This window comes from Lucilia cuprina, chromosome 5, assembly GCF_022045245.1.
Source record: "Lucilia cuprina isolate Lc7/37 chromosome 5, ASM2204524v1, whole genome shotgun sequence".
In the NCBI taxonomy this organism is placed as follows: Eukaryota; Metazoa; Arthropoda; class Insecta; order Diptera; family Calliphoridae; genus Lucilia; species Lucilia cuprina.
In genome coordinates, this window is record NC_060953.1 from 48,949,876 (window position 1) to 48,969,836 (window position 19,961).

Consider the following 19,961-nt stretch of genomic DNA (forward strand, 5'->3'; position numbering starts at 1 on the left):
AACTAGAACTGAACTAGAACTGAACTAGAACTGAACTAGAACTGAACTAGAACTGAACTAGAACTGAACTAGAACTGAACTAGAACTGAACTAGAACTGAAATAAACTTAAAGCAGATCTTTGGTTTTAGTAATAGATTATTTTATATTGTAAAGAAATATTTGTTAAAATACGACAAACAACTTCTCTTTTCTTTAAATTTGTTCAAATACAAATGATAAACTCGTTAAAATGCTGTTAAATTGTGTAAACTATAAAGAAAATAGAAAGTTGTTTGGTTTCACCATTAGGTTAATTAAGACGATTTATTTATGTTTGGGAAATAAATCTTAATCTTCCCCTCCATCATAATAAAACACATGTAAATCAATTTTAAATTTATTTAGTTTTCATTTCTATTTAAAATTTTATTTTTATAGGCAATCGTATCTTAACACGTTTCAATGAAGTCTATTCCCTAACCCCGCTCGTAAACAATAGCAAAAATCATTTTAATGCAACCGCAGTCAAAACCAATGCAACAACAACGGCGATTAATGACCATGATGTTCATACACCTGTTGCAACCGCAAATGGTTGGATTAAACGAACTTTACCGCCAGACTTGAATTGTGAACGGGCACGTATTGAGATGCGTTTAAATGAAATTGAAAAACGACAAACTGATTTACGCACAGCCTGGTTGGAACTTATACAGACCGTGAGAGAGGCTAGAGAATTGGCTAACTTGGAAGAAGGGGTAGCCTTTGTAACCAACTGGATTTTGAATACAGCAGAACAAATGCTAAATCGTCAAACGGCCATTGGGTGTGATGTCAAGGCCTGTGAAAACTTGCGTTCGGCCCATGACAAATTCGAATTGGAATGTCGTGAAACTTATGGGTTCTATGCGGAGCTGTTGTATAAAATAGAATCGTATATTGGTTCAAAAGACTCACCAGCTTACCGTGACCTGTTGTCGCAAAAAGAATTCATGCAGTTTGTTTGTCGTTCGTTTGCAACGCGCCTGGAGAGAAGACGTAACATATTAATTACTTCATTGAGGTTTTATCGGCTGGTAACAGAATATTTCGATAAAACCACAGAAGTATTTGAGTCACTAGTCATGGGTGGTAGTGGTGGTAAGATGGAAGACTTTACAAAAGCATCTGGCACATTGCAAAAACTAAAAAGCAGTCAACTAAGTTTGGGTAAGTACAAGTCACAACATTTTTGTGGTAACAAGCCAACAAAACGAATACCAAATCATTATCTTTGTTACTTCTTTCTCAGCCTCCATTGAACGTGAACTAATAAAGGAGGGTGAAAAACTCAGCGACATACTGTCAATGCCCGTTAAAGATGCTCTTGGCCGTGACCTACACATCGACTATAGCGATGATATTTGTAGTGTGCGCGAGATTTTAGATACAACATTGGCGCGCCGCAAAATCTTTAGCGATAGTGTGGAATTGCAAAAACTCACCTTGGAACAGGTGACACACATTTATACGTATGAACAGGATGCCTGTATGGCGATCAAATGGTTGGATGATTTGTACAATGTCATGATCAAGTGCCATTCGCATGTAGGTTGTAATATACACGAAATACAGGTGCAAAAGGATGAATTGCAAACATTTCAAGAAACTGGAAAGGTGAGTTTTTCTTCGTGCCTTTTATGTTGGTGTTATTATTGTTGTATTTGTTCTGCCTTATTAAATGTGTTTGTGTGTGTTGCGGTGATAAAAAGAGGATTGCCAATATGTAATGTTCAATTTCATCGGTCTTGGATATAACATAATAAACTGTCATTACCCAGTAACTGAACTAGAATTGAACTAAAACTGAACTGAAATAGGAACTAGATCTTGAAAACCGAGTCTTTTTTGAATCATAAAAGGAAATCTTGGCGATAAAATAAGTCTTTTCCTGCAGATATTTTTTCTAAGAGTTCCCTGAGATAATTTTTTCTGATATGTTTTACTTAATAAATTCACTTTAAATAACGAAAATATCTCAATTTCTTGGACTGCACTGAGCAGACTCAAAAATACTGAGTAATTGTGCCTAAGCCTAACTTAAAACTAATCCCTAAAAAAGATTAAAAATTTCTTCATTGGCAACTCTCTTTCTGTTCACCGCCTCGTTTAAAAACAATGCAGTAATTCTGGTTACACTTGAATGTACTAACAAATTAGGAATACTCTGGGGTTTCAGTTGATCATCATTATTATTATTATTATTGGCTTACTACTTAGTCTCTTTACTCTTTCCATCTGTTTGAACATGAGTTAAGTATTTTTTAGGTTGGTCAGCTGTAACAATTTTCTAGAGCGCGCCTGGATCCATGGTTTTTGTACAACAGTTTTGTTTAATGTTGCACATAACACTTGTTTTGTTACCGTTAATAGTAGTTTGTTTGACTTTTGTAGGTTTATTTGCAACAATTGTGGGTATTTTATGATGCAAAACTTTGATTATCCATATCATTATTATGATTATTATTTTTATGTTTAATGCTAAAATAACAGATCATTTTGAGTGATTTTGTATTGGCAAATAGGAAGTTGATAGTTAAAATAGTTAGTAGTTCTGAGTGAAAGGAAAGGAAATTGGTTGGTAGAAAAACAAAAAGATTGATAGTGATTGATGTTTTTTGTTTATTTGTAACTAGTACTCAACTGAACTGAATTAGAACTAAACTAGCACTGAACCAGAACTGAACTAGAACTGAACTAGAACTGAACTAGAACTGAACTAGAACTGAACTAGAACTGAACTTGAACTGAACTAGAACTGAACTAGAACTGAACTAGAACTGAACTAGAACTGAACTAGAACTGAACTAGAACTGAACTAGAACTGAACTAGAACTGAACTAGAACTGAACTAGAACTGAACTAGAACTGAACTAGAACTGAACTAGAATTGAACTAGAACTGAAATACAACTGGAAGTAAACTACTGAAATACAACTGGAAGTAAACTACTGAAATACAACTGGAAGTAAACTAGAATAGGTCAGTATATTAGTATTAATGAAAAACACTGTATTTATTTAAATTTTTACTTGTGGTAATATATCCTCATTATCTAAATATCTCAATTACAACAATTTCACAAATATTATTTTCAATTACGTATCAAATTTGTAACATAAGCTGACATTAAATTAAAACATTAAAAGAATTAAAATGTTAGGCACACGCTTTATTTTCAATCTACTTTCAACAGCTTTTCTTACCACATTTTGATGTAGATAAAACCTCTCAAATGTTTTCAAGTCTGGTGCCATTAAAAAAATAAAAAAAACATCATTATAAACAATTTCTCTAAACCAGAAATCAAGAAATAAAAATATTTGAAAACAGTGAAAGGTAACGAAACAAAAAAAATATCATTTGTAATTTAAGCTACCAATGGGCTTTTTATTTTTTTATTTTGGTTTTATAATATTGTTATTGTTTACGCCAGGTAATCTGGCAAAAACGTGAACATGAGTTTAAATACTAAAGGTATTAGATGTTGAACTTTTATGAAATTAAGAAATAATAGCACGTGCTTTCAGAAAAGTTAAAATAAAATACAATATACATTAAGATCCTGAGAAATTTTTCTTATATTTCTTTGTTTTCACAGAGTATATTCAACTATGGCTGTCAGTTGCTAGAGGCATCGCAAACCCTGCGTAGCACCTGCAAGCTAGAGGTAACAGAAGCTTTGCGAATGCAACAACAATTGGAAAGAACCTGGCACAGTCTACAGGCTATAAGTCAGGAGCATATGACACGTTTACGCGTCTCAGCGGTATTTCATCGCAGTGTTGAAGACTATTGCCAACAATTAATCGAACTTAGAAAATGCCTGCGCAGCATGTTACAACAACAGCAAGCTCAACTAAGGCAACAGCAACGCAGCAGTAGTAGTGGCATAAGTAGTGAATCGGAATTTCAAACACAATCTCCCCCATCGTCAGCAGCATCAACAAACGTTGATCAGGCAAGAGCGATTTCCCGTTCCATGCAACAGCAACAACAGCAAAGACAACATTTGCAGCAAACGCAACAACACAGCTCTTTAGTTGATGCTGGTGATCATAATGCCGAAGCTGCTGTTGCCTCTGAAAAGTCATTAAATGAACAACGTGAATTGTTGCGCAAGTATTTAATGGAACGTGAAAAACTTTTGGTGGAAGTAGGTCGTATGGTACGTTTGGGAAGGTTATTGAAAACACGTTTAAAAGAACCTTTCGTCTTGGATGCTGCCACAGGCAAGAGGTTTGTAAGATTTCTCTTTGTTGAATATTTATACAAAAACAAATTTCTTTTAATATTTTTAGTAGTTGAAAAAAATGGCATAGAATTTTCAATTGATTTGAAGAAAAAAACGAGATAAAGTTAACAGTTGCTGTTGTTGTTGTTTCTGTTACAACAGTAGACAACAATTGTTGTGTTGACATAGAAAGTAACACTTTTCCTTCTTAGAAGTGCCAGAGTCAACGAACTTTTTATTTTTTTTATTAAAAAGCCGTTTTTTACTTGGGCATTGCAGAACTGTTGCTGTTATTATTGTTGTTGCAACAATTAACATTCTATGTTTGTGTTGTGCTTAATCAACGTAAATTAATGCTAATTATAAACATATTTTTAAAATGCACTCGAATGCAAACACTCACTCACTCTTTATCTTAAGCAAACACTTACGTGTTTAGTCTGCATTTATGCTGTTGCTAAACACACACCTTTTTTGAGGATGTATCGGAAAAAGTATGGGTCGGCCAAACTTAAGTTCATAAATCATTTGTGCTTGTAAGGGTCCAGAAAAGTTTAGACTTTAAATTTGACTAGTCCAGACTATATACTTTACTATAGTTCAAACAGTAGACTAGACAATGTAGAACAGACTATATACTTTAGACCAGAATATAGACTAGACTATAGACTAGACTATAGACTAGACTATAGACTAGACTATAGACTAGACTATAGACAAGACTATAGACTAGACTATAGACTAGACTAGACAACTTTTTATTAAATTCCCTGGGGCCCCAGTTTGGTCTCCCCGAAATATCTATTAAATAAACATAGCACACGTTTTCCATTTCAAGTTGTTGTCTTTTTTCATATTCTTTATCATAAATGCGTGTTTTATGTTTTATTTGCATAATTTTTCTTTTACATTTTCTTCACAGTTTTTTGGGTTCCACTTCTTTTGTGTTTTTGCAATCTAAACACAATTAATTTGTCTACATTCACCGCAGACGTGTATTTCTTTATATATCCGTCCGTCCGGCCCAGTTGTCTATCTGCCTTTAGCCAAGAGTAGAATATATTCTATGACCACTTTGTTTTATTTATTTGCAGTTTATCTTGTTGTCGTCGTGCGTGTGTGTCGCTAAGTGTCTAAGAGGTCTCTCCTCTTGTCTTCTATACATAATTTTATGCGTTTTTCTTTAATGAAACTATGTATTCTCGTAAATAGTTTATTCTTGGCTATAAATATTATTATAAGAGTTAATATTTGTGACTTTTAGTTTACACATCATTTACGAGTATGTGTTCTACACTTGTGATATTATTTGAAGCATTAACAATTTTGTCTTAAATAATTGTTTAAAATTAATTAAATTCCGTGGAAGTTGATTTAGGGAATAAAAAATACATTATACAAAAATATTTTGTATATTATACGTATTCTTATAATGAGTTTTAGATAATATTGAGAAATACATAACTTCTAAATATCCCAGGTTCTTTTTATGTATTTTGTTTTTTTGCTATATTTCTCTTTTTTTACTCTTCAAAATATTTTTTTATTAAAAATTTCATTTGTTTTATTTTTTCTTCCAAAAAACCCACTTACTTAAATGTCATTTTCATTCTGAAAAATTAAGACCGAAAAGAGATCACGTCATGCCTCAAATAAATTGAAAATAAATCTTTTACTCAACACAAAACGAAATAAAGACTAAATTCAATATTATTAGATAAGATAAAAAGTATTTTCGTAGACTAGACTATAGACTGGACTGTAGACTAGACCATAGACTAGACTATAGACTAGACTATAAACTAGATTATAGACTAGACTATAGACTAGACTATATACTAGACTATATACTAGACTATAGACTAGACTATAGACTAGACTATATACTAGACTATATACTAGACTATAGACTAGACAATATACTAGACTATAGACTAAACTATAGACTAGAATATGGACTAGACTATAGACTAGACTATAGACTAGACTATAGACTAGACTATAGACTAGACTATAGACTAGACTATAGACTAGACTATAGACTAGACTATAGACTAGACTATAGACTAGACTATAGACTAGACTATAGACTAGACTATAGACTAGACTATAGACTAGACTATAGACTAAACTATAGACTAGACTATAGACTAGACTATAGACTAGACTATAGACTAGACTATAGACTAGACTATAGACTAGACTATAGACTAGACTATAGACTAGACTATAGACTAGACTATAGACTAGACTATAGATTAGACTATAGACTTGACTATAGACTAGACTATAAACTAGACTATAGACTAGACTATAAACTAGACTATAGACTAGACCATAGACTAGACTATAGAGTATACTAAACTAAAGACTGGACTTTAGACTAGACTTTAGACTAGACTTTAGACTAGACTATAGGCTAGACTATAGACTAGACTATAGACTAGACTATAGACTAAACTATAGACTAGACTATATCGCTTTACTATAATATCGAAAAGACTTTCCCTACCACCTACTTAAATAAAATATTATTAAATACAAAATATATATAAATAAATACTCTCGACAAAAATTGGAATAACATGACAAAAAGAAAAACAACAAACGACACCCAAAATTCGAACAGGAATACCAAGCGCGGACATATTTTATTAATTTTAGTATAATTTTGAGAGCGGTCCAGCGTGGTACAATTTTAAACGAATTTTTTTATTTATAACTAAAAACGAAAAAAAACTTAGAAACGCGTGTGACAGAAATAGTTCACTTAAAAAGCAAGCACTAACAAAAAAAAACATATACTCAACTATATAAACGGATAATTAACGGAAATAATATTGTAAATAAATATATAAAGTATATCTGAAAGGAAGAATATAAGAAAAATTTACAACGTGTGTAAAATTATTAAAAAATCATTGTGTTTATGAACAAAAAAATCTCAGTACAAATCTAAAAATATTTAAAAACGTGTCGTTTTTTTGAGAAAAGAAAAAAGTACCAGAAAAAACAAGACCCTTTTAATTTCGTCTGTTTGAATTTGTGCCGGCATACTTGAAGAAATTAAATTGAAATATTTATATTTTTGTGGTTTTACTCTGTTAAAGTAATGTGGTCTTAAAACATTTTGCAAAACGAAGAATAATTTTAAAAAAGAAAATATTAATTTTGGCAAAAGTCCCATTCTGTGTCCAGAAGTGTCTTGCGTCAATTAATTGAAATTGAAATTCATAAAAAAATAACTCATTTCTTCACTAGCGGTAGTGTAACGATCCGTCGGATAATTGTATTTTTTTATATCGTTTCAAAATGTTTGCGCGGTTTCGTAATTTGTTTTCGAAAAATAAGGACGATTCGGAATTAGATGCGGAAACGGACGTGTCGTGTGAAACGGAATCGTCGGAGTATGTAAACGGTACTAGTGAAGATACTTCAAAACTTGAGGGTTTAAATTTACTAAAAAGTATTGTGGAGAGTGAGCAACAGGGTCAAAATAACAACGTGGTGGTGGAGAGCACTGAGTCGACAACTTCCTTAAGTGAAGAAGTGGCTGAATTGTTAAAGAAAAGACTTTCCAGGGATGAGGGTCAAGTGTCGGTAAATGGGGAGGAAAATAACTCTATTAAGTTTAGTGAAAATGAACAGAAAGTTCCTGCAGAAATTGCCAATTTCAATGAGGTGTCTGAAAATATCGAAAAAGTCGAAGAGATCTCTGAAAACCCCAAAGAAAATGAAGAACCCGACAATGAACCTAAGCATACTGATATCGAGGAACTTTCTATTACAGATCAAGTAAATGACGTTCCAATTAAAACGGTAACAGAAAGTACTGATTCTTCTGAAGATCATATTAATTCCAAAGAAACTCTAGCAGTAGAGGTTTCTGAAAGTGTTGCAAAGGTAGAAGAGATCTCTAAAGACCCAAAGACTGACAACGAAGAGCCCTTTATAGCAGATCAAGTAAATGGTCTTGTAAATAAAACCGTAAATGAAACTGAAGACCATATTAATTTCCATGAGACTTCAACAGAAGAATCCAGCCAAGATAATAAAGGAACCGAACATGTTTCTTTACAAAATAATTCTCTTGAAGATTCTAATGAAAATACAGAAAATTCTAAAGAACCAATTGAATTATTCATAAGTGAAGAAGAAGAGGAAGCCAAATCCACTTTGAACGAAATAACAGATGTTTCCTTTCCAAATCGGGAAGAAGCAAGAATTTTGGAAACATATGAGATAGAAAATGAGAAAGAAGTAAAAGAACCCGTTGAATTATTCATAAGTGAGAATCAGGAAGTTTCCGAACCAAAAGTATCTGAATTACCAGAAACAGAAACACAAGAATTTGCAGAAAGTGAAATAGCTCTAGAAAATTCCTCCTTCGATAATAAGGAACTAGTAGATAATATTATAGAAACCCCTGATAACACTCAGACCCACGAAACTGAAAACATAGTAAATTCGAATGCACAAGATTTAAATACACATTTAGAAAATAATACTGAACTAAAAGCCCCTAACTCTCATGAAAATTCTCCCCAATTTTCTGAAAGTTCAAAATCTTTATCACAATCTTCGATCAAAGAAAATCAAGCCTATTCAACTACTTCAACTATTGAACAGGATTTAGAAGAAATTAATCTTTGTAATAATTCTAGCATTGTGGTGGAGGATATTCCATCAGAGATAACAACACCCAGCCCTACAGTGGACAGCACTATATCGGGTAGCAGCAATACCAGCACTATGGATTCAGTCAATCAAATTCAGGATCCCAGCAAAATTGTTGTTAATCCCATAGATAATAATGGTTTGGCTTGTAATGCTATTAATAATAAGCTGAATGATATTGCTGAAGTGGCCGAATCTTTGGATGCTGTTATCCGCGATGTTCAAGAGAATGTGCAGACTGTCGAGGTTGAATCGAATCCCAGTCCAAGTGATAAGAAACTGGGTACGCTGAGGAGTACAAGTAGTGAGGTAAGTTTATGATTAAAAGCCCATATTACGAATGTAGTAAGTAGTCTTGATAAGTATTTGCACGATGATAGATAGACGGTAGATAGATAGATAGATAGATAGATAGATAGATAGATAGATAGATAGATAGATAGGTAGATAGATAGATAGATAGAAAGACAGAAAGATAGATAGATAGATAGATAGATAGATAGATAGATAGATAGATAGATAGATAGATAGATAAATAGATAGATAGATAGATAGATAGATAGATAGATAGATAGATAGATAGATAGATAGATAGATAGATAGAACCGAAATCATGCATGTATACGATCGAACTCTAACAGTAAAAAAATCTCTTACAGGACTGGCACTCCCGTTCCACCGAAGATGATTCCTTTGCCACAGCCTCTGAGGGAAATTTTACTCTCCACTCCTCCTCATCCTTTCAAACAGCATCGGGTAGAACATCATCCTTTATAAGTTGTGATAAAAACTCCTTCGATGCCAGCGAAGCCGATGACTCAACCTATGCCTTTGAAATGCCAGAATTAACTTCTCCTCTTAATATGTCATTTGAGGGTTCAGAACAAAGTTATCTCTCGGCACAACATCTTAACAACGAACAAGACAAAGAACGAACGCCGACAAAATTATCCGAGAGCGGTAGTCAAAATACACATAATCAAGAAGATGATCAGAGTAGTATAGCCGATGTAGAGGAGTTGCATAGTGAAAGTGTAACACCTACACCAGAACAACACTATGATGGTTATCTTGTGGATAGTATACCGGTAGAATCGGAAACCGAACTAGAAGTGGCAGGCATAGTGAATGCACCATCTTTGGATATTATAACGGAACACACATTAATGCCCATGTCTAAAACACCCGAGGTGAGCCCTTCAACCTCAAACAGTGTTGGTTCGAATCAAAACCCATTAACAAACACACAAATAAGTGTAAATGAGGCTAACGATTCGAATGATCAGCAAGAGCAAGACAATGCTAACAACAACAATAACAATAATAATAAACCAAATGCAGCATGGCGGCGCAGTAAATATTATGAAAATATAACCAAGCAAACAATTAAGGGATTTTTATAAATTTCTGAATTTATTTTTTTTTAGGAATTTAGAATAATTTTAAATTTAATGCTTTTTTTGTTTTGGCCAACATTAACCCTGAACTTGAGGTCATTTAAAAAAACAATTTGCTTTTTGTTGATATATCTTTTGTTGTTATTTTTATTTATTATTTATTTTTTTCTAATTTTTATTGGATTTATGCCTGCTAGTTTTTGCTTGTGATTTTTCTGAAGCGTGTTGGCGTCATATTTTTATAAAATTTTAAAATTCTTTGTTATTTTAGTTTTTATTTATAACAAATTTTATTTTATTTTTTTTCATTGTTTTAGTAATTTATTATAATTTATTAATAACTATGCTTGTGTGTTTGTTTTAAAACTAAAATCTAACAAATTTTTTTATATTTAATGAGAATTCCAAATATTGTGTATGATGGGCTAAAAGTCTTTGTTTTTTAAGGCCTAAAATATTTATTTATAAAATTTTAACAAAACAATTGGCAGTTTATTTAAAAAAAAATCGAAATAAAATATCTAAAATTGCCATTGTGTTTTAAGTTAATAATTAGTGCATTTATTTATTTTTAAAAATATATATTTGTTTATTTTTCTTTAAACTAATCAAAAATTTTAGTCAATATTTAGTTTTTAATTCAAATTTTTTTTTGAGTTGTAACAAAATCTTAATAATAAAATAGTAAAATTATTTTTATTAAAAATTGATATAAATTATTTTAATATTAAGTCGTTATATGTGTTTTGCACACTGTGTAAATAAATAATGTTTTCTTTTTTCAGCATTTTGATTTTTGTGCTAAATTTAATTTCTAAAATAATAACAGCTTTAATTAAAAATTTTATTCAAAATTTTCAATTAAAAAATTGTTTTGATTCGAACATAAACCGACAAAATTTTAAAAAAGTCGAAGCTCCAATCTCTCTCCATAACATTTAGGATTTGAGATATCCCCAGAAAACGAAGTACTTCCAAAAGAATAACATTTATCAGCAATTTAAAAGTAGCATTAAGATAAATTGTTTACTTTCTGTGGAAGTAATGTTTATTGACATCCAAAGAAGCGAATTTTTTTTTAATTAAACCAAATTTTATATTGGAGTTAATTGTTAGATCTGTGCAATTTATGTAACAACTTCCAAAAAACGAACATAAGAACTACTTCCTGAGAATGACTTCAGATGTAGTGAATTTGGAATCAAATAAAAAAAACATTCCTCCTTTGACAAGTCTGTGTTAAAATCATCACATCTTGAGGACTTTTTCAGTACTTCCATGAAGTAAACTCTACTTCTTTGCTTCTTTAGAATTTTTTTTTTCTTGAAAGTTTTTGGAAAAAAGGTGCGTTCACACCTGCTAAATAAAAAACTAAAAAGACGTGACTCCTTCTTTGAAAGTTATCCCTTTGCTGGGTAGTGTCCTGAAATTTAAGAAAACGTTATGGATGGTCATTGTTTAGACGTTATAACAACTTTAAGATAAGTTTATTTTTTAAATGTTAGATATGTCATCAGAAGGTTCATTCCATTAACTTTCAAAAAAAGTCTTAACATCTGACATGCTTTCGTTCTTCTTCAAGTTATAACGTCACAAAAAACGTCAAAAATTCAGTTTTTTTCAAACTTCAGGACAGATGTTATGGTGATGAACCAACTAACTCTAAGATGTTTTGAAAGGATTAAGCAAAGCTGAATCCATATCCAACATCAGATCTCCATTACATCTGCAATTTGATATATCGTGGCTTGACATTTGACAAAACGTTATTTATGGCAATTTTTTAAACGTTTAACAGCTTCAATACAAAGTCCATTCTTTTAGTTTAAAGACTAAACATCAGACACGTTTTCGTTCATTTTCAAGTTATAACGTCTTAAAAAATTGCGTTTTTCGACATTTAGAAAAGATGTTATGGAAGACACAACGCGGTACTAAATGCTATTCTTCTAAAGGTTTAAGTATGCTTAATCAGAGAGGAAACCCCTTCTCCACAAAATGTGGAGAAAGGGTTTGAAAACTTGAACTTACACAACAACTTACTTTTCAGTGACTACTGTATACCGTTTGTATTTCTTGTATAGTCATATATGTACCTATAGAGTGAAACCTATTAATTGAAGTAATGAAATAGAATACAAGACCTAAGAATTCGTTTTGCAACTGTATTAGTGTGTAAAATAAAAATATATTTTAAGAAGCTATTTGTATTTACTTATTTAAGTACTTACTTGATATACATATGTAAGTACTAGAGAGAAAACAATTAATTGAACTAATGAAATAAAATACGAGACCTAGATATTCGTTTTGCAACTGTATTAGTGAGTAAAATGAAAATACTTTTAAAGAAGTTGTTCGTATTTACTTATTTAAGTACATACTTGGTAAGCGAGCGTGATTAGTACGTCATTAAAATGTCTACGAATTTGTAGTGGAATGATTTTTATAAATAGATATAAATTCCTTTAAATTCAGCGGACAATTTCTTAGCAATTAGAAGATATATCCAAAACAGGGAAAAAGCGAAAAAATGTAGGTTAATATTTCTGAAATTAATCTCAAATTTTATCAAATATTCAATTTCTTACTGTAAATTTGATTCAATTTCTATTTTCCACTAAAAATTTCGCTTTAAAAATTCACTAAAAAGCTAATTTTGATTAAATTTAAAACGTTGTAAGTTTGTTTGTTTCACTTTTTGGTCATGTAGTTTTTATTTCATAAATATTTTGTTTGTTGGGTTGAATTATTTTTACTTAAGCTGGAGTTTTAATGCATACTTTAAGGCAGAAATAATAAATGTTTGGCTATTAGTTACACTTGAAAAAATTTGCTTTATGAAACTATGTATAAAAGTATGGAGAAATGTTATATTGACATTTATTAGCCGAGTAATTTTATTTCATATTCGAATCATTAATGTCATTGAAACGGAATAGACTAGAAACGAGTCGGTCAGTATAGCTCTGTATAGTTGATCAGTATAGTACAGAAGAGTCGATCAGTATTGACTAAAAATATGTCGATCTCTATTGAAAAAAATAAAGTCGATCTTTTTGATTAGAGTCGATTTCTATTAATTAAAAAGCAATCGAATGGAATCGACTTAATTAAAGTCGATCAAGAAATATATTAATAGATCTTGAACTTTATCGATCGTGTCTACTAAAATTGATCCTTATAGACTAGAATAATTGTATTCTTTATGTACTAGCGAGTCTATTCTTTATGTACTAGCGAGTCTATTGAAATAGAATTAAATATAAATTCGATTTATATCAACTAAAATAGTGTCGATCGGTATCAACCAGTAATTACAGTACATTCGATCTTTATCGACTAGATATCGACTAAATCTCTATAAATTATAGAAATTGTTAGGTATCGATCTTATCTACTAGATCGTTATCGAATAGAATACTGTCTTTTTAAACTAGACTAAAATATATATTCGATTGATATCATCTAAATTAGAGTCTATCGGTATCAACCAGATCGGTATCAACCAAAATAGAACATATTGCATCTGTACTAACTGGATATAATCGATCAGCATACATTAGAATCGTCTAAAATTATAGAAGTTGTAAAGAATCGATCTTATCTACTATAATAGATCCTTATCGACCCTAATACTATCGATCTTGAAGAACAAGAGGGTAAATTGGGATCGACTAAAATATAAAAAATATATAGAGTCGATCGCAGTTAGCTAGAATAAAAACAATCTATATCTACTAGAATATATTCGATCGACTTTAACAATCGATTTTAACTACTAATATAGATCATTATCGAGTAGAATACAATTGATCTTTATGAACAAGCGTGTCAATTGATATCGACTAAAATATATTCGATTGCAGTTTGCTAAAATAGAGTTGATCGGTATCAATGAGAATAAATAAGACATTCGATCTGTATTGACTAGATCACATTAAATCACATTATTCTCTAGAAAAGTCTCTAAAATTTATAGAAATTGGTAGGTCGACTAGAATACTACCGATCTTTATGGACTTAAGGGCCAATTAGAATGGACTGAAATATATTCGATTGGTATTGACTAAAATAGAGTCGGTTGGAGTCAGCTAGAATAGAGACGTTCACTACTAACTATCATATACTGGATCGCTTTCAATTGTATCTACTAAAAAATAGATCGTTTTTGTCCAAACCAATCTTTATAGACTAGAATACATTCGTTCGGTATTGAACAAAAAAATAGGTCCCTTTCTATCAGAAGAATATATTCAATCTTTTTCGATCTCGATTTACTAGAATAGAATCGATCGGTTGAACCGGTATCAACTTAGACTCAATGGATAATTACTAAAATAGAGTAGAATACAATCAATCGGTAGGAATCGAGTCGATCGGTATAGATCGTATAGTATAGAGCATAAAAACATATATCAACTATATCAAAAGAATATATTCAATCTGAAGGGATTAGAATCGTGTCGATCTCTATTTACTAGATAGAATAGAGTCGATCGGTCGACCGGTATCAACTTGGTCTCGATGCGTAATTACTACAATAGAGTATATCTCTGTCGACTAGAATGCAGTTATCGACTCGAACTTATTCAATCATCAATTAGAATGCAGTCAATCTATAACCGTAAGAATCGAGTTGATCGGTGGAGATCGTATGGAGCATAAATTATCGACTATTAAAAGAATATATTCAATATTTGTGGTATCAACTTGGTCTCGATGCGTAATTACTACAATAGAGCATATCTTTGTCGACTCGAACTTATTCAATCATAAATTAGAATACAGTCAATCAATATCCGTAAGAATCGAGTTGATCGGTGGAGATCGTAGAGTAGTATAGAATAAAGCCGATTGACATCGATAAGTCAATGGTCTGATATTTTGTATATAAGAAATAATAGTTCAATTGAGTGATTATAATATGATACTGATTGAACTAAGGCCAAAGAAAATGAATAGACATTTTCGAATATGTTCCTATTGGACCCTCAAAACGTCCGCTTAAATTGTTGTAGTTATATTTAGTATGCAGTGTTAAAACTCCAAGAATCAATAAGACATTTGTCTAGTGTTGTACCTATTTTTGATTATATTCTTTTATTCCTTTTGAGTTTTTTTTTCGTTGTCTATACAAGAATATTCAATTTGACTTTTACCTTAAGCGCCATGCGTTTGAAATGGCGCGTCACATTTAAATAATCGTGACTTATGCAGTGAGGCATAAAAATCGCAAAAAAAAACGAGGAAAAACAAAAAATATATATAATGACAAGCCACATAAACTATTTAAAGCACATATTAACAATAGCAACAACAAGAACAAAAAACCTCTTAAAAAGGCAACAGTGCCACACACAAAAAAACACTATAAACAAATCTAATAAAAAACAAACAAAAAATGGAAAATTGAATAAAAAGTGTTTTTGTTGAAAAATTTTAGAAAAAAAAGAATTAAATAAATAAATTGAAAAATATATTCAATTAACAATTGATGAATGAATGAGGGATTGAAATAAGGGAACTGTTATTTTAAACTTCGAATTAGAGCAAAAGTTGCAGTATTTAATCGATGTGCAACAAGTTGTGGCATGTTTCTATAGTTTCTTTTTTTTTCTCTTTTGCTTTAAAGTCCATTATTACATTAAAACTTTTTTTTTCATTTGTTTATTTTGAAAACCCCCACAAACCGCAACTAGTCGTATAATAATGAAGTTTAATATAATAATGAGTGTAAACATTATGATCTCTATAATGATGTTACTGTTGGGTGGTGGTTGGTTAACTTGCCACAAAATGATGAAATTCAATGTACGTGTACTATATTTTTGTTTCATCTCTTTTTGCTGTAAGTGTCTGTTATTTGTTTTTTTATTTATTTCAGATTTGTGTAAACAATACTTTTTGTTTTCTTCTTCTATTAAAGTTTGGAATAGATTGTGTACAATAATTTTATATATCTTCTCAAGTGTCTAATTTACTTAAAAAAAACTTATATAATAATGATATACATTATAAACAACACCCCTCCCGTTATATTTGTTTCAAATTTAATAAAATTTCCCTTTTAGAAAATTTCAACACCATCATAATTGAAAGACATATTTTTATTTGTAGTTTGCGTTTTTCAATTAAAATAGTGTTTTTAATGGATTTTGAGCAAAAAAAAATTTTTATAATTTTGTAAAAAGATTTTCTAAAATGTTTGCCCCAGGCATCGACTGAAATAGAGAGGAGGAGATTGGTAATGGTTAGAATATAGTTGTTTGGTTTCGATAAGTATAAAATCAATCGGTATCGACTAGAATACAGTTAATCAATATTGACAAGAAAAAGCTAGAATAGAGTACATCAGTATCGATCGGAAGAGAGTTTATATCTTTTGACTAAACACAGTCGATTGGTCTGTATCGACTAGAAAGAGTTGATGTTTATCGATAAGAATAGAGTTGATCTGTGTCGATAAGAATACAGACTAACTTTAAGGTTTAAAAAACAGTCGATAAGATTAGAGCGGAGCTTTGTAGACTATAATATAGTAGATCGCTATCGACTAGAATAGAGATTGATCAGTAACGATTGGATTCTACTCAATGTGTATCGATAAGATTAAAGTCGATCTTTATCAATATTAGAGTCGATATGTATCGACTTGAATATATTCGACCAGTGGCGACTAAATCAGTATCGATTAAAGTCGATTAATATAGACTTCGATAGAGTTGATCAATATCTAACAGAATGCAGTCGATCAGTATCGACAGTACCGTTTGGTATCGATCAGTATCTACTAGATTAGAGTCGGTCAGTATCGACTAGATTAGAGTCCAACAATATCGTCTAGAATAGATTTGATAACCATCGACTGGAATAGAGTTGATTGATAGAATAGGGCCGATCAATATCGACTAGATTAGAGTCGATCAATAAGTACCAGAATAGGTCGATCAATATTGACTTGAAAATAGTCGATTAGAGTCGATAAGTATCGACAAGAATTGAGTCAATCAGTATTGACTAGAATAGAGTCGATCAGTATCGACTAGAATAGAGTCGATCAGTATCGACTAGAATAGAGTCGATCAGTATCGACTAGAATAGAGTCGATCAGTATCGACTAGAATACAGTCGATCCGTATCAACTAGAATAGAGTAGATCAGTATCGACTAGAATACAGTCGATCAGTATCGACTAGAATAGAGTCGATCAGTATCGACTAGAATATAGTCGATCAGTATCGACTAGAATAGAATCGATCAGTATCGACTAGAATACAGTCGATCAGTATCGACTAGAATAGAGTCGATCAGTATCGACTAGAATAGAGTCGATCAGTATCGACTAGAATAGAGTCGATCAGTATCGACTAGAATAGAGTCGATCAGTATCGACTAGAATAGAGTCGATCAGTATCGACTAGAATAGAGTCGATCAGTATCGACTAGAATAGAGTCGATCAGTATCGACTAGAATAGAGACGATCAATAAAGACTAGAATAGAGTCGATCAGTATCTACTAGAATAGAATCGATCAGTATCGACTAGAATAGTATCGATCAGTATCGTCTTAAATAGAGACGATCAGTATCGACTAGAATAAAGTCGATCAGTACCGACTAGAATACAGTCGATCATTATCAACTAGAATAGAGTCGATCAGTATCGACTAGAATAGAGACGATCAGTATCGACTAGAATAGAGTCGATCAGTATCGACTAGAATATAGTCAATTAGTATCGACTAAAAAGAAGTTGATTTGTATCGACAAGAAGTCAATCAGTATTAGCTAGATTAAAACCGATCTGTATAAACCAGAATATATACGATCATTTTCATTAAGAATATACTCAATCAATATCGACTAGCATTGAGTACAACGGTATCGGCTAGAATAAAGTCGATATGTATTGTCTTAAGTAGAGAAGATCGGTATCGAGAAGAACAGTAGAGTAGATGCGATCCATTTGTATATAATAGAGTAAAATCGATTAATATTTATTAGAAAAGTGTCGATCGTTATACAGTCGATCTCTATTGAAGTCGAGACTAGAATCGATCAGGAATCGAGTAGAATCAAGTCGATCGTGTTACACTGCAAAATAGTAGATCCGAATAGACTTCAATACAGATGTTTAGTATCGATTAGACTGTAATAGAGTCGTATCAGTATCGATTGCAATAGTTCATCTGTTTTGATCTGTGTCGATCCGTATCAACTTGAATTGTGATCACAGCAGGAATCAATTCAGAATCAATGTTTTTTCGACTAGAATAAAGTCGCTCATACTTGATCTCTACCAATAAGAATATAGTCGATATCTGGCAGTTAGAACATAGTCAATCTGCATCAAATAATCTTCTAGAAGCGCAACTTTAACTACTTGATTTAAAAAAGTAGGGTCCAGCGAAAAAAAATATTAATAAAATTATGAATTAATGACGCGTTTCTCTTTGGTCTCTCTGTTCCACAGAAAACTTTTTAAAAGCTGTCGGCATTTTGTAAAAAAAAATAACTAAAAAAACACCAACAAAAATATATGCCACAACTTTCGCACACAAAATTCATTCAATTTGTTTAACTTCCTCCCCCAAAGAAATCGATGTCCGCTGTTTTTTTTTTTTTTTTTTGCCCAAAAAAAGAACACCCAAAGATCTCTGTGTTGATCACTCTTTCTCCTCTAACTTCCTTGTCCATAACTAAAGTTTTAAGTGTTTTTTTCTTTCTTTCTTATTTATCCACAAGCGTTGATAGTTTTTCATTATTATTATAGTGTTAGATTTTGATTCACATTTTCTATCTTTCACTTCCCGACTTAATTGATGGTTTTGATTTAAATCTTTAGTTACAAGCAGCAACAACAACCATTCATTTGGAAACAAAGTTTTAAGATTTATTCTTGGTGATTTTGTAAAAAACATTTGTTGTAGATTTTTTTCTTTCTTCTTCTATTTTGCTAAATGTTATTGTCGGCTTTTGTTGTAATGCAAACATTGGGAATTTTTAATTCAACATTTGAAATTCGACGTCATCATCATGATCATCATAGTCGTCAGCATGACTGCAAACGTAGCTGTGCAGCGTCATTATTATAATCTTCAAAAGCTTTAAGAATCGACAGCATGTGTTTTTTATTTATTTTTGTTTTTTTTTCATTTTGTTTTGAAATTGAGCACAAAATCATGATCGTGTGAGAGTACTTATTTATTTACTTATAAATATGTATGAAAAGAATAGACGATTTTCGTTTGCCGGTTTATTTCTACTGTAATTGTTGGATTGAATAGATAATTTGTTTGTGGCTCAATGCTCATCTATCTTGGGATTAAGCGGGGACTAAGAATTGAAAGTTACGAAAATCTTTTCTTGAAAATTAAAGCTTTTCTTAAAAATTAGCTTTTAGCACCACTTAATTAGCAAAAGCTTTTCTTAGATTTTTTCCTAAGAGCTCTGCAAAGATTTTTTTCACCATTTAAGATAATTTTTATAAAAAGCCATTAACGAGCTTTCCTAAGAGCTTTCAAAGAGAATTTTCATTAAAAGTCATCAAAGAGCTTTTTAATAAATAGTTGCAAGTGGGATTTTCCATAAAAAGTTAAAAAAGCTTTTTATAAAAAAAGCTTTTACATA

The 19,961-nt window shown here is 31.4% G+C and overlaps 1 protein-coding gene across 7 annotated transcripts in view; it reads left to right on the forward strand.

Annotated features, from left to right (window-relative positions):
• Positions 1–19,961, forward strand: part of LOC111679299 (titin) — a 258,306-nt gene that overhangs the window by 15,006 nt on the left and 223,339 nt on the right. For all 7 annotated transcript variants that reach the window (XM_046951805.1, XM_046951802.1, XM_046951800.1 and 4 more), the window contains exons 6-10: positions 420–1,190; positions 1,273–1,637; positions 3,622–4,259; positions 8,919–9,240; positions 9,591–10,121. In XM_046951805.1, the coding sequence (XP_046807761.1) occupies positions 420–1,190; positions 1,273–1,637; positions 3,622–4,259; positions 8,919–9,240; positions 9,591–10,121 (2,627 nt within the window). The remainder of the gene's footprint in view (positions 1–419; positions 1,191–1,272; positions 1,638–3,621; positions 4,260–8,918; positions 9,241–9,590; positions 10,122–19,961) is intronic.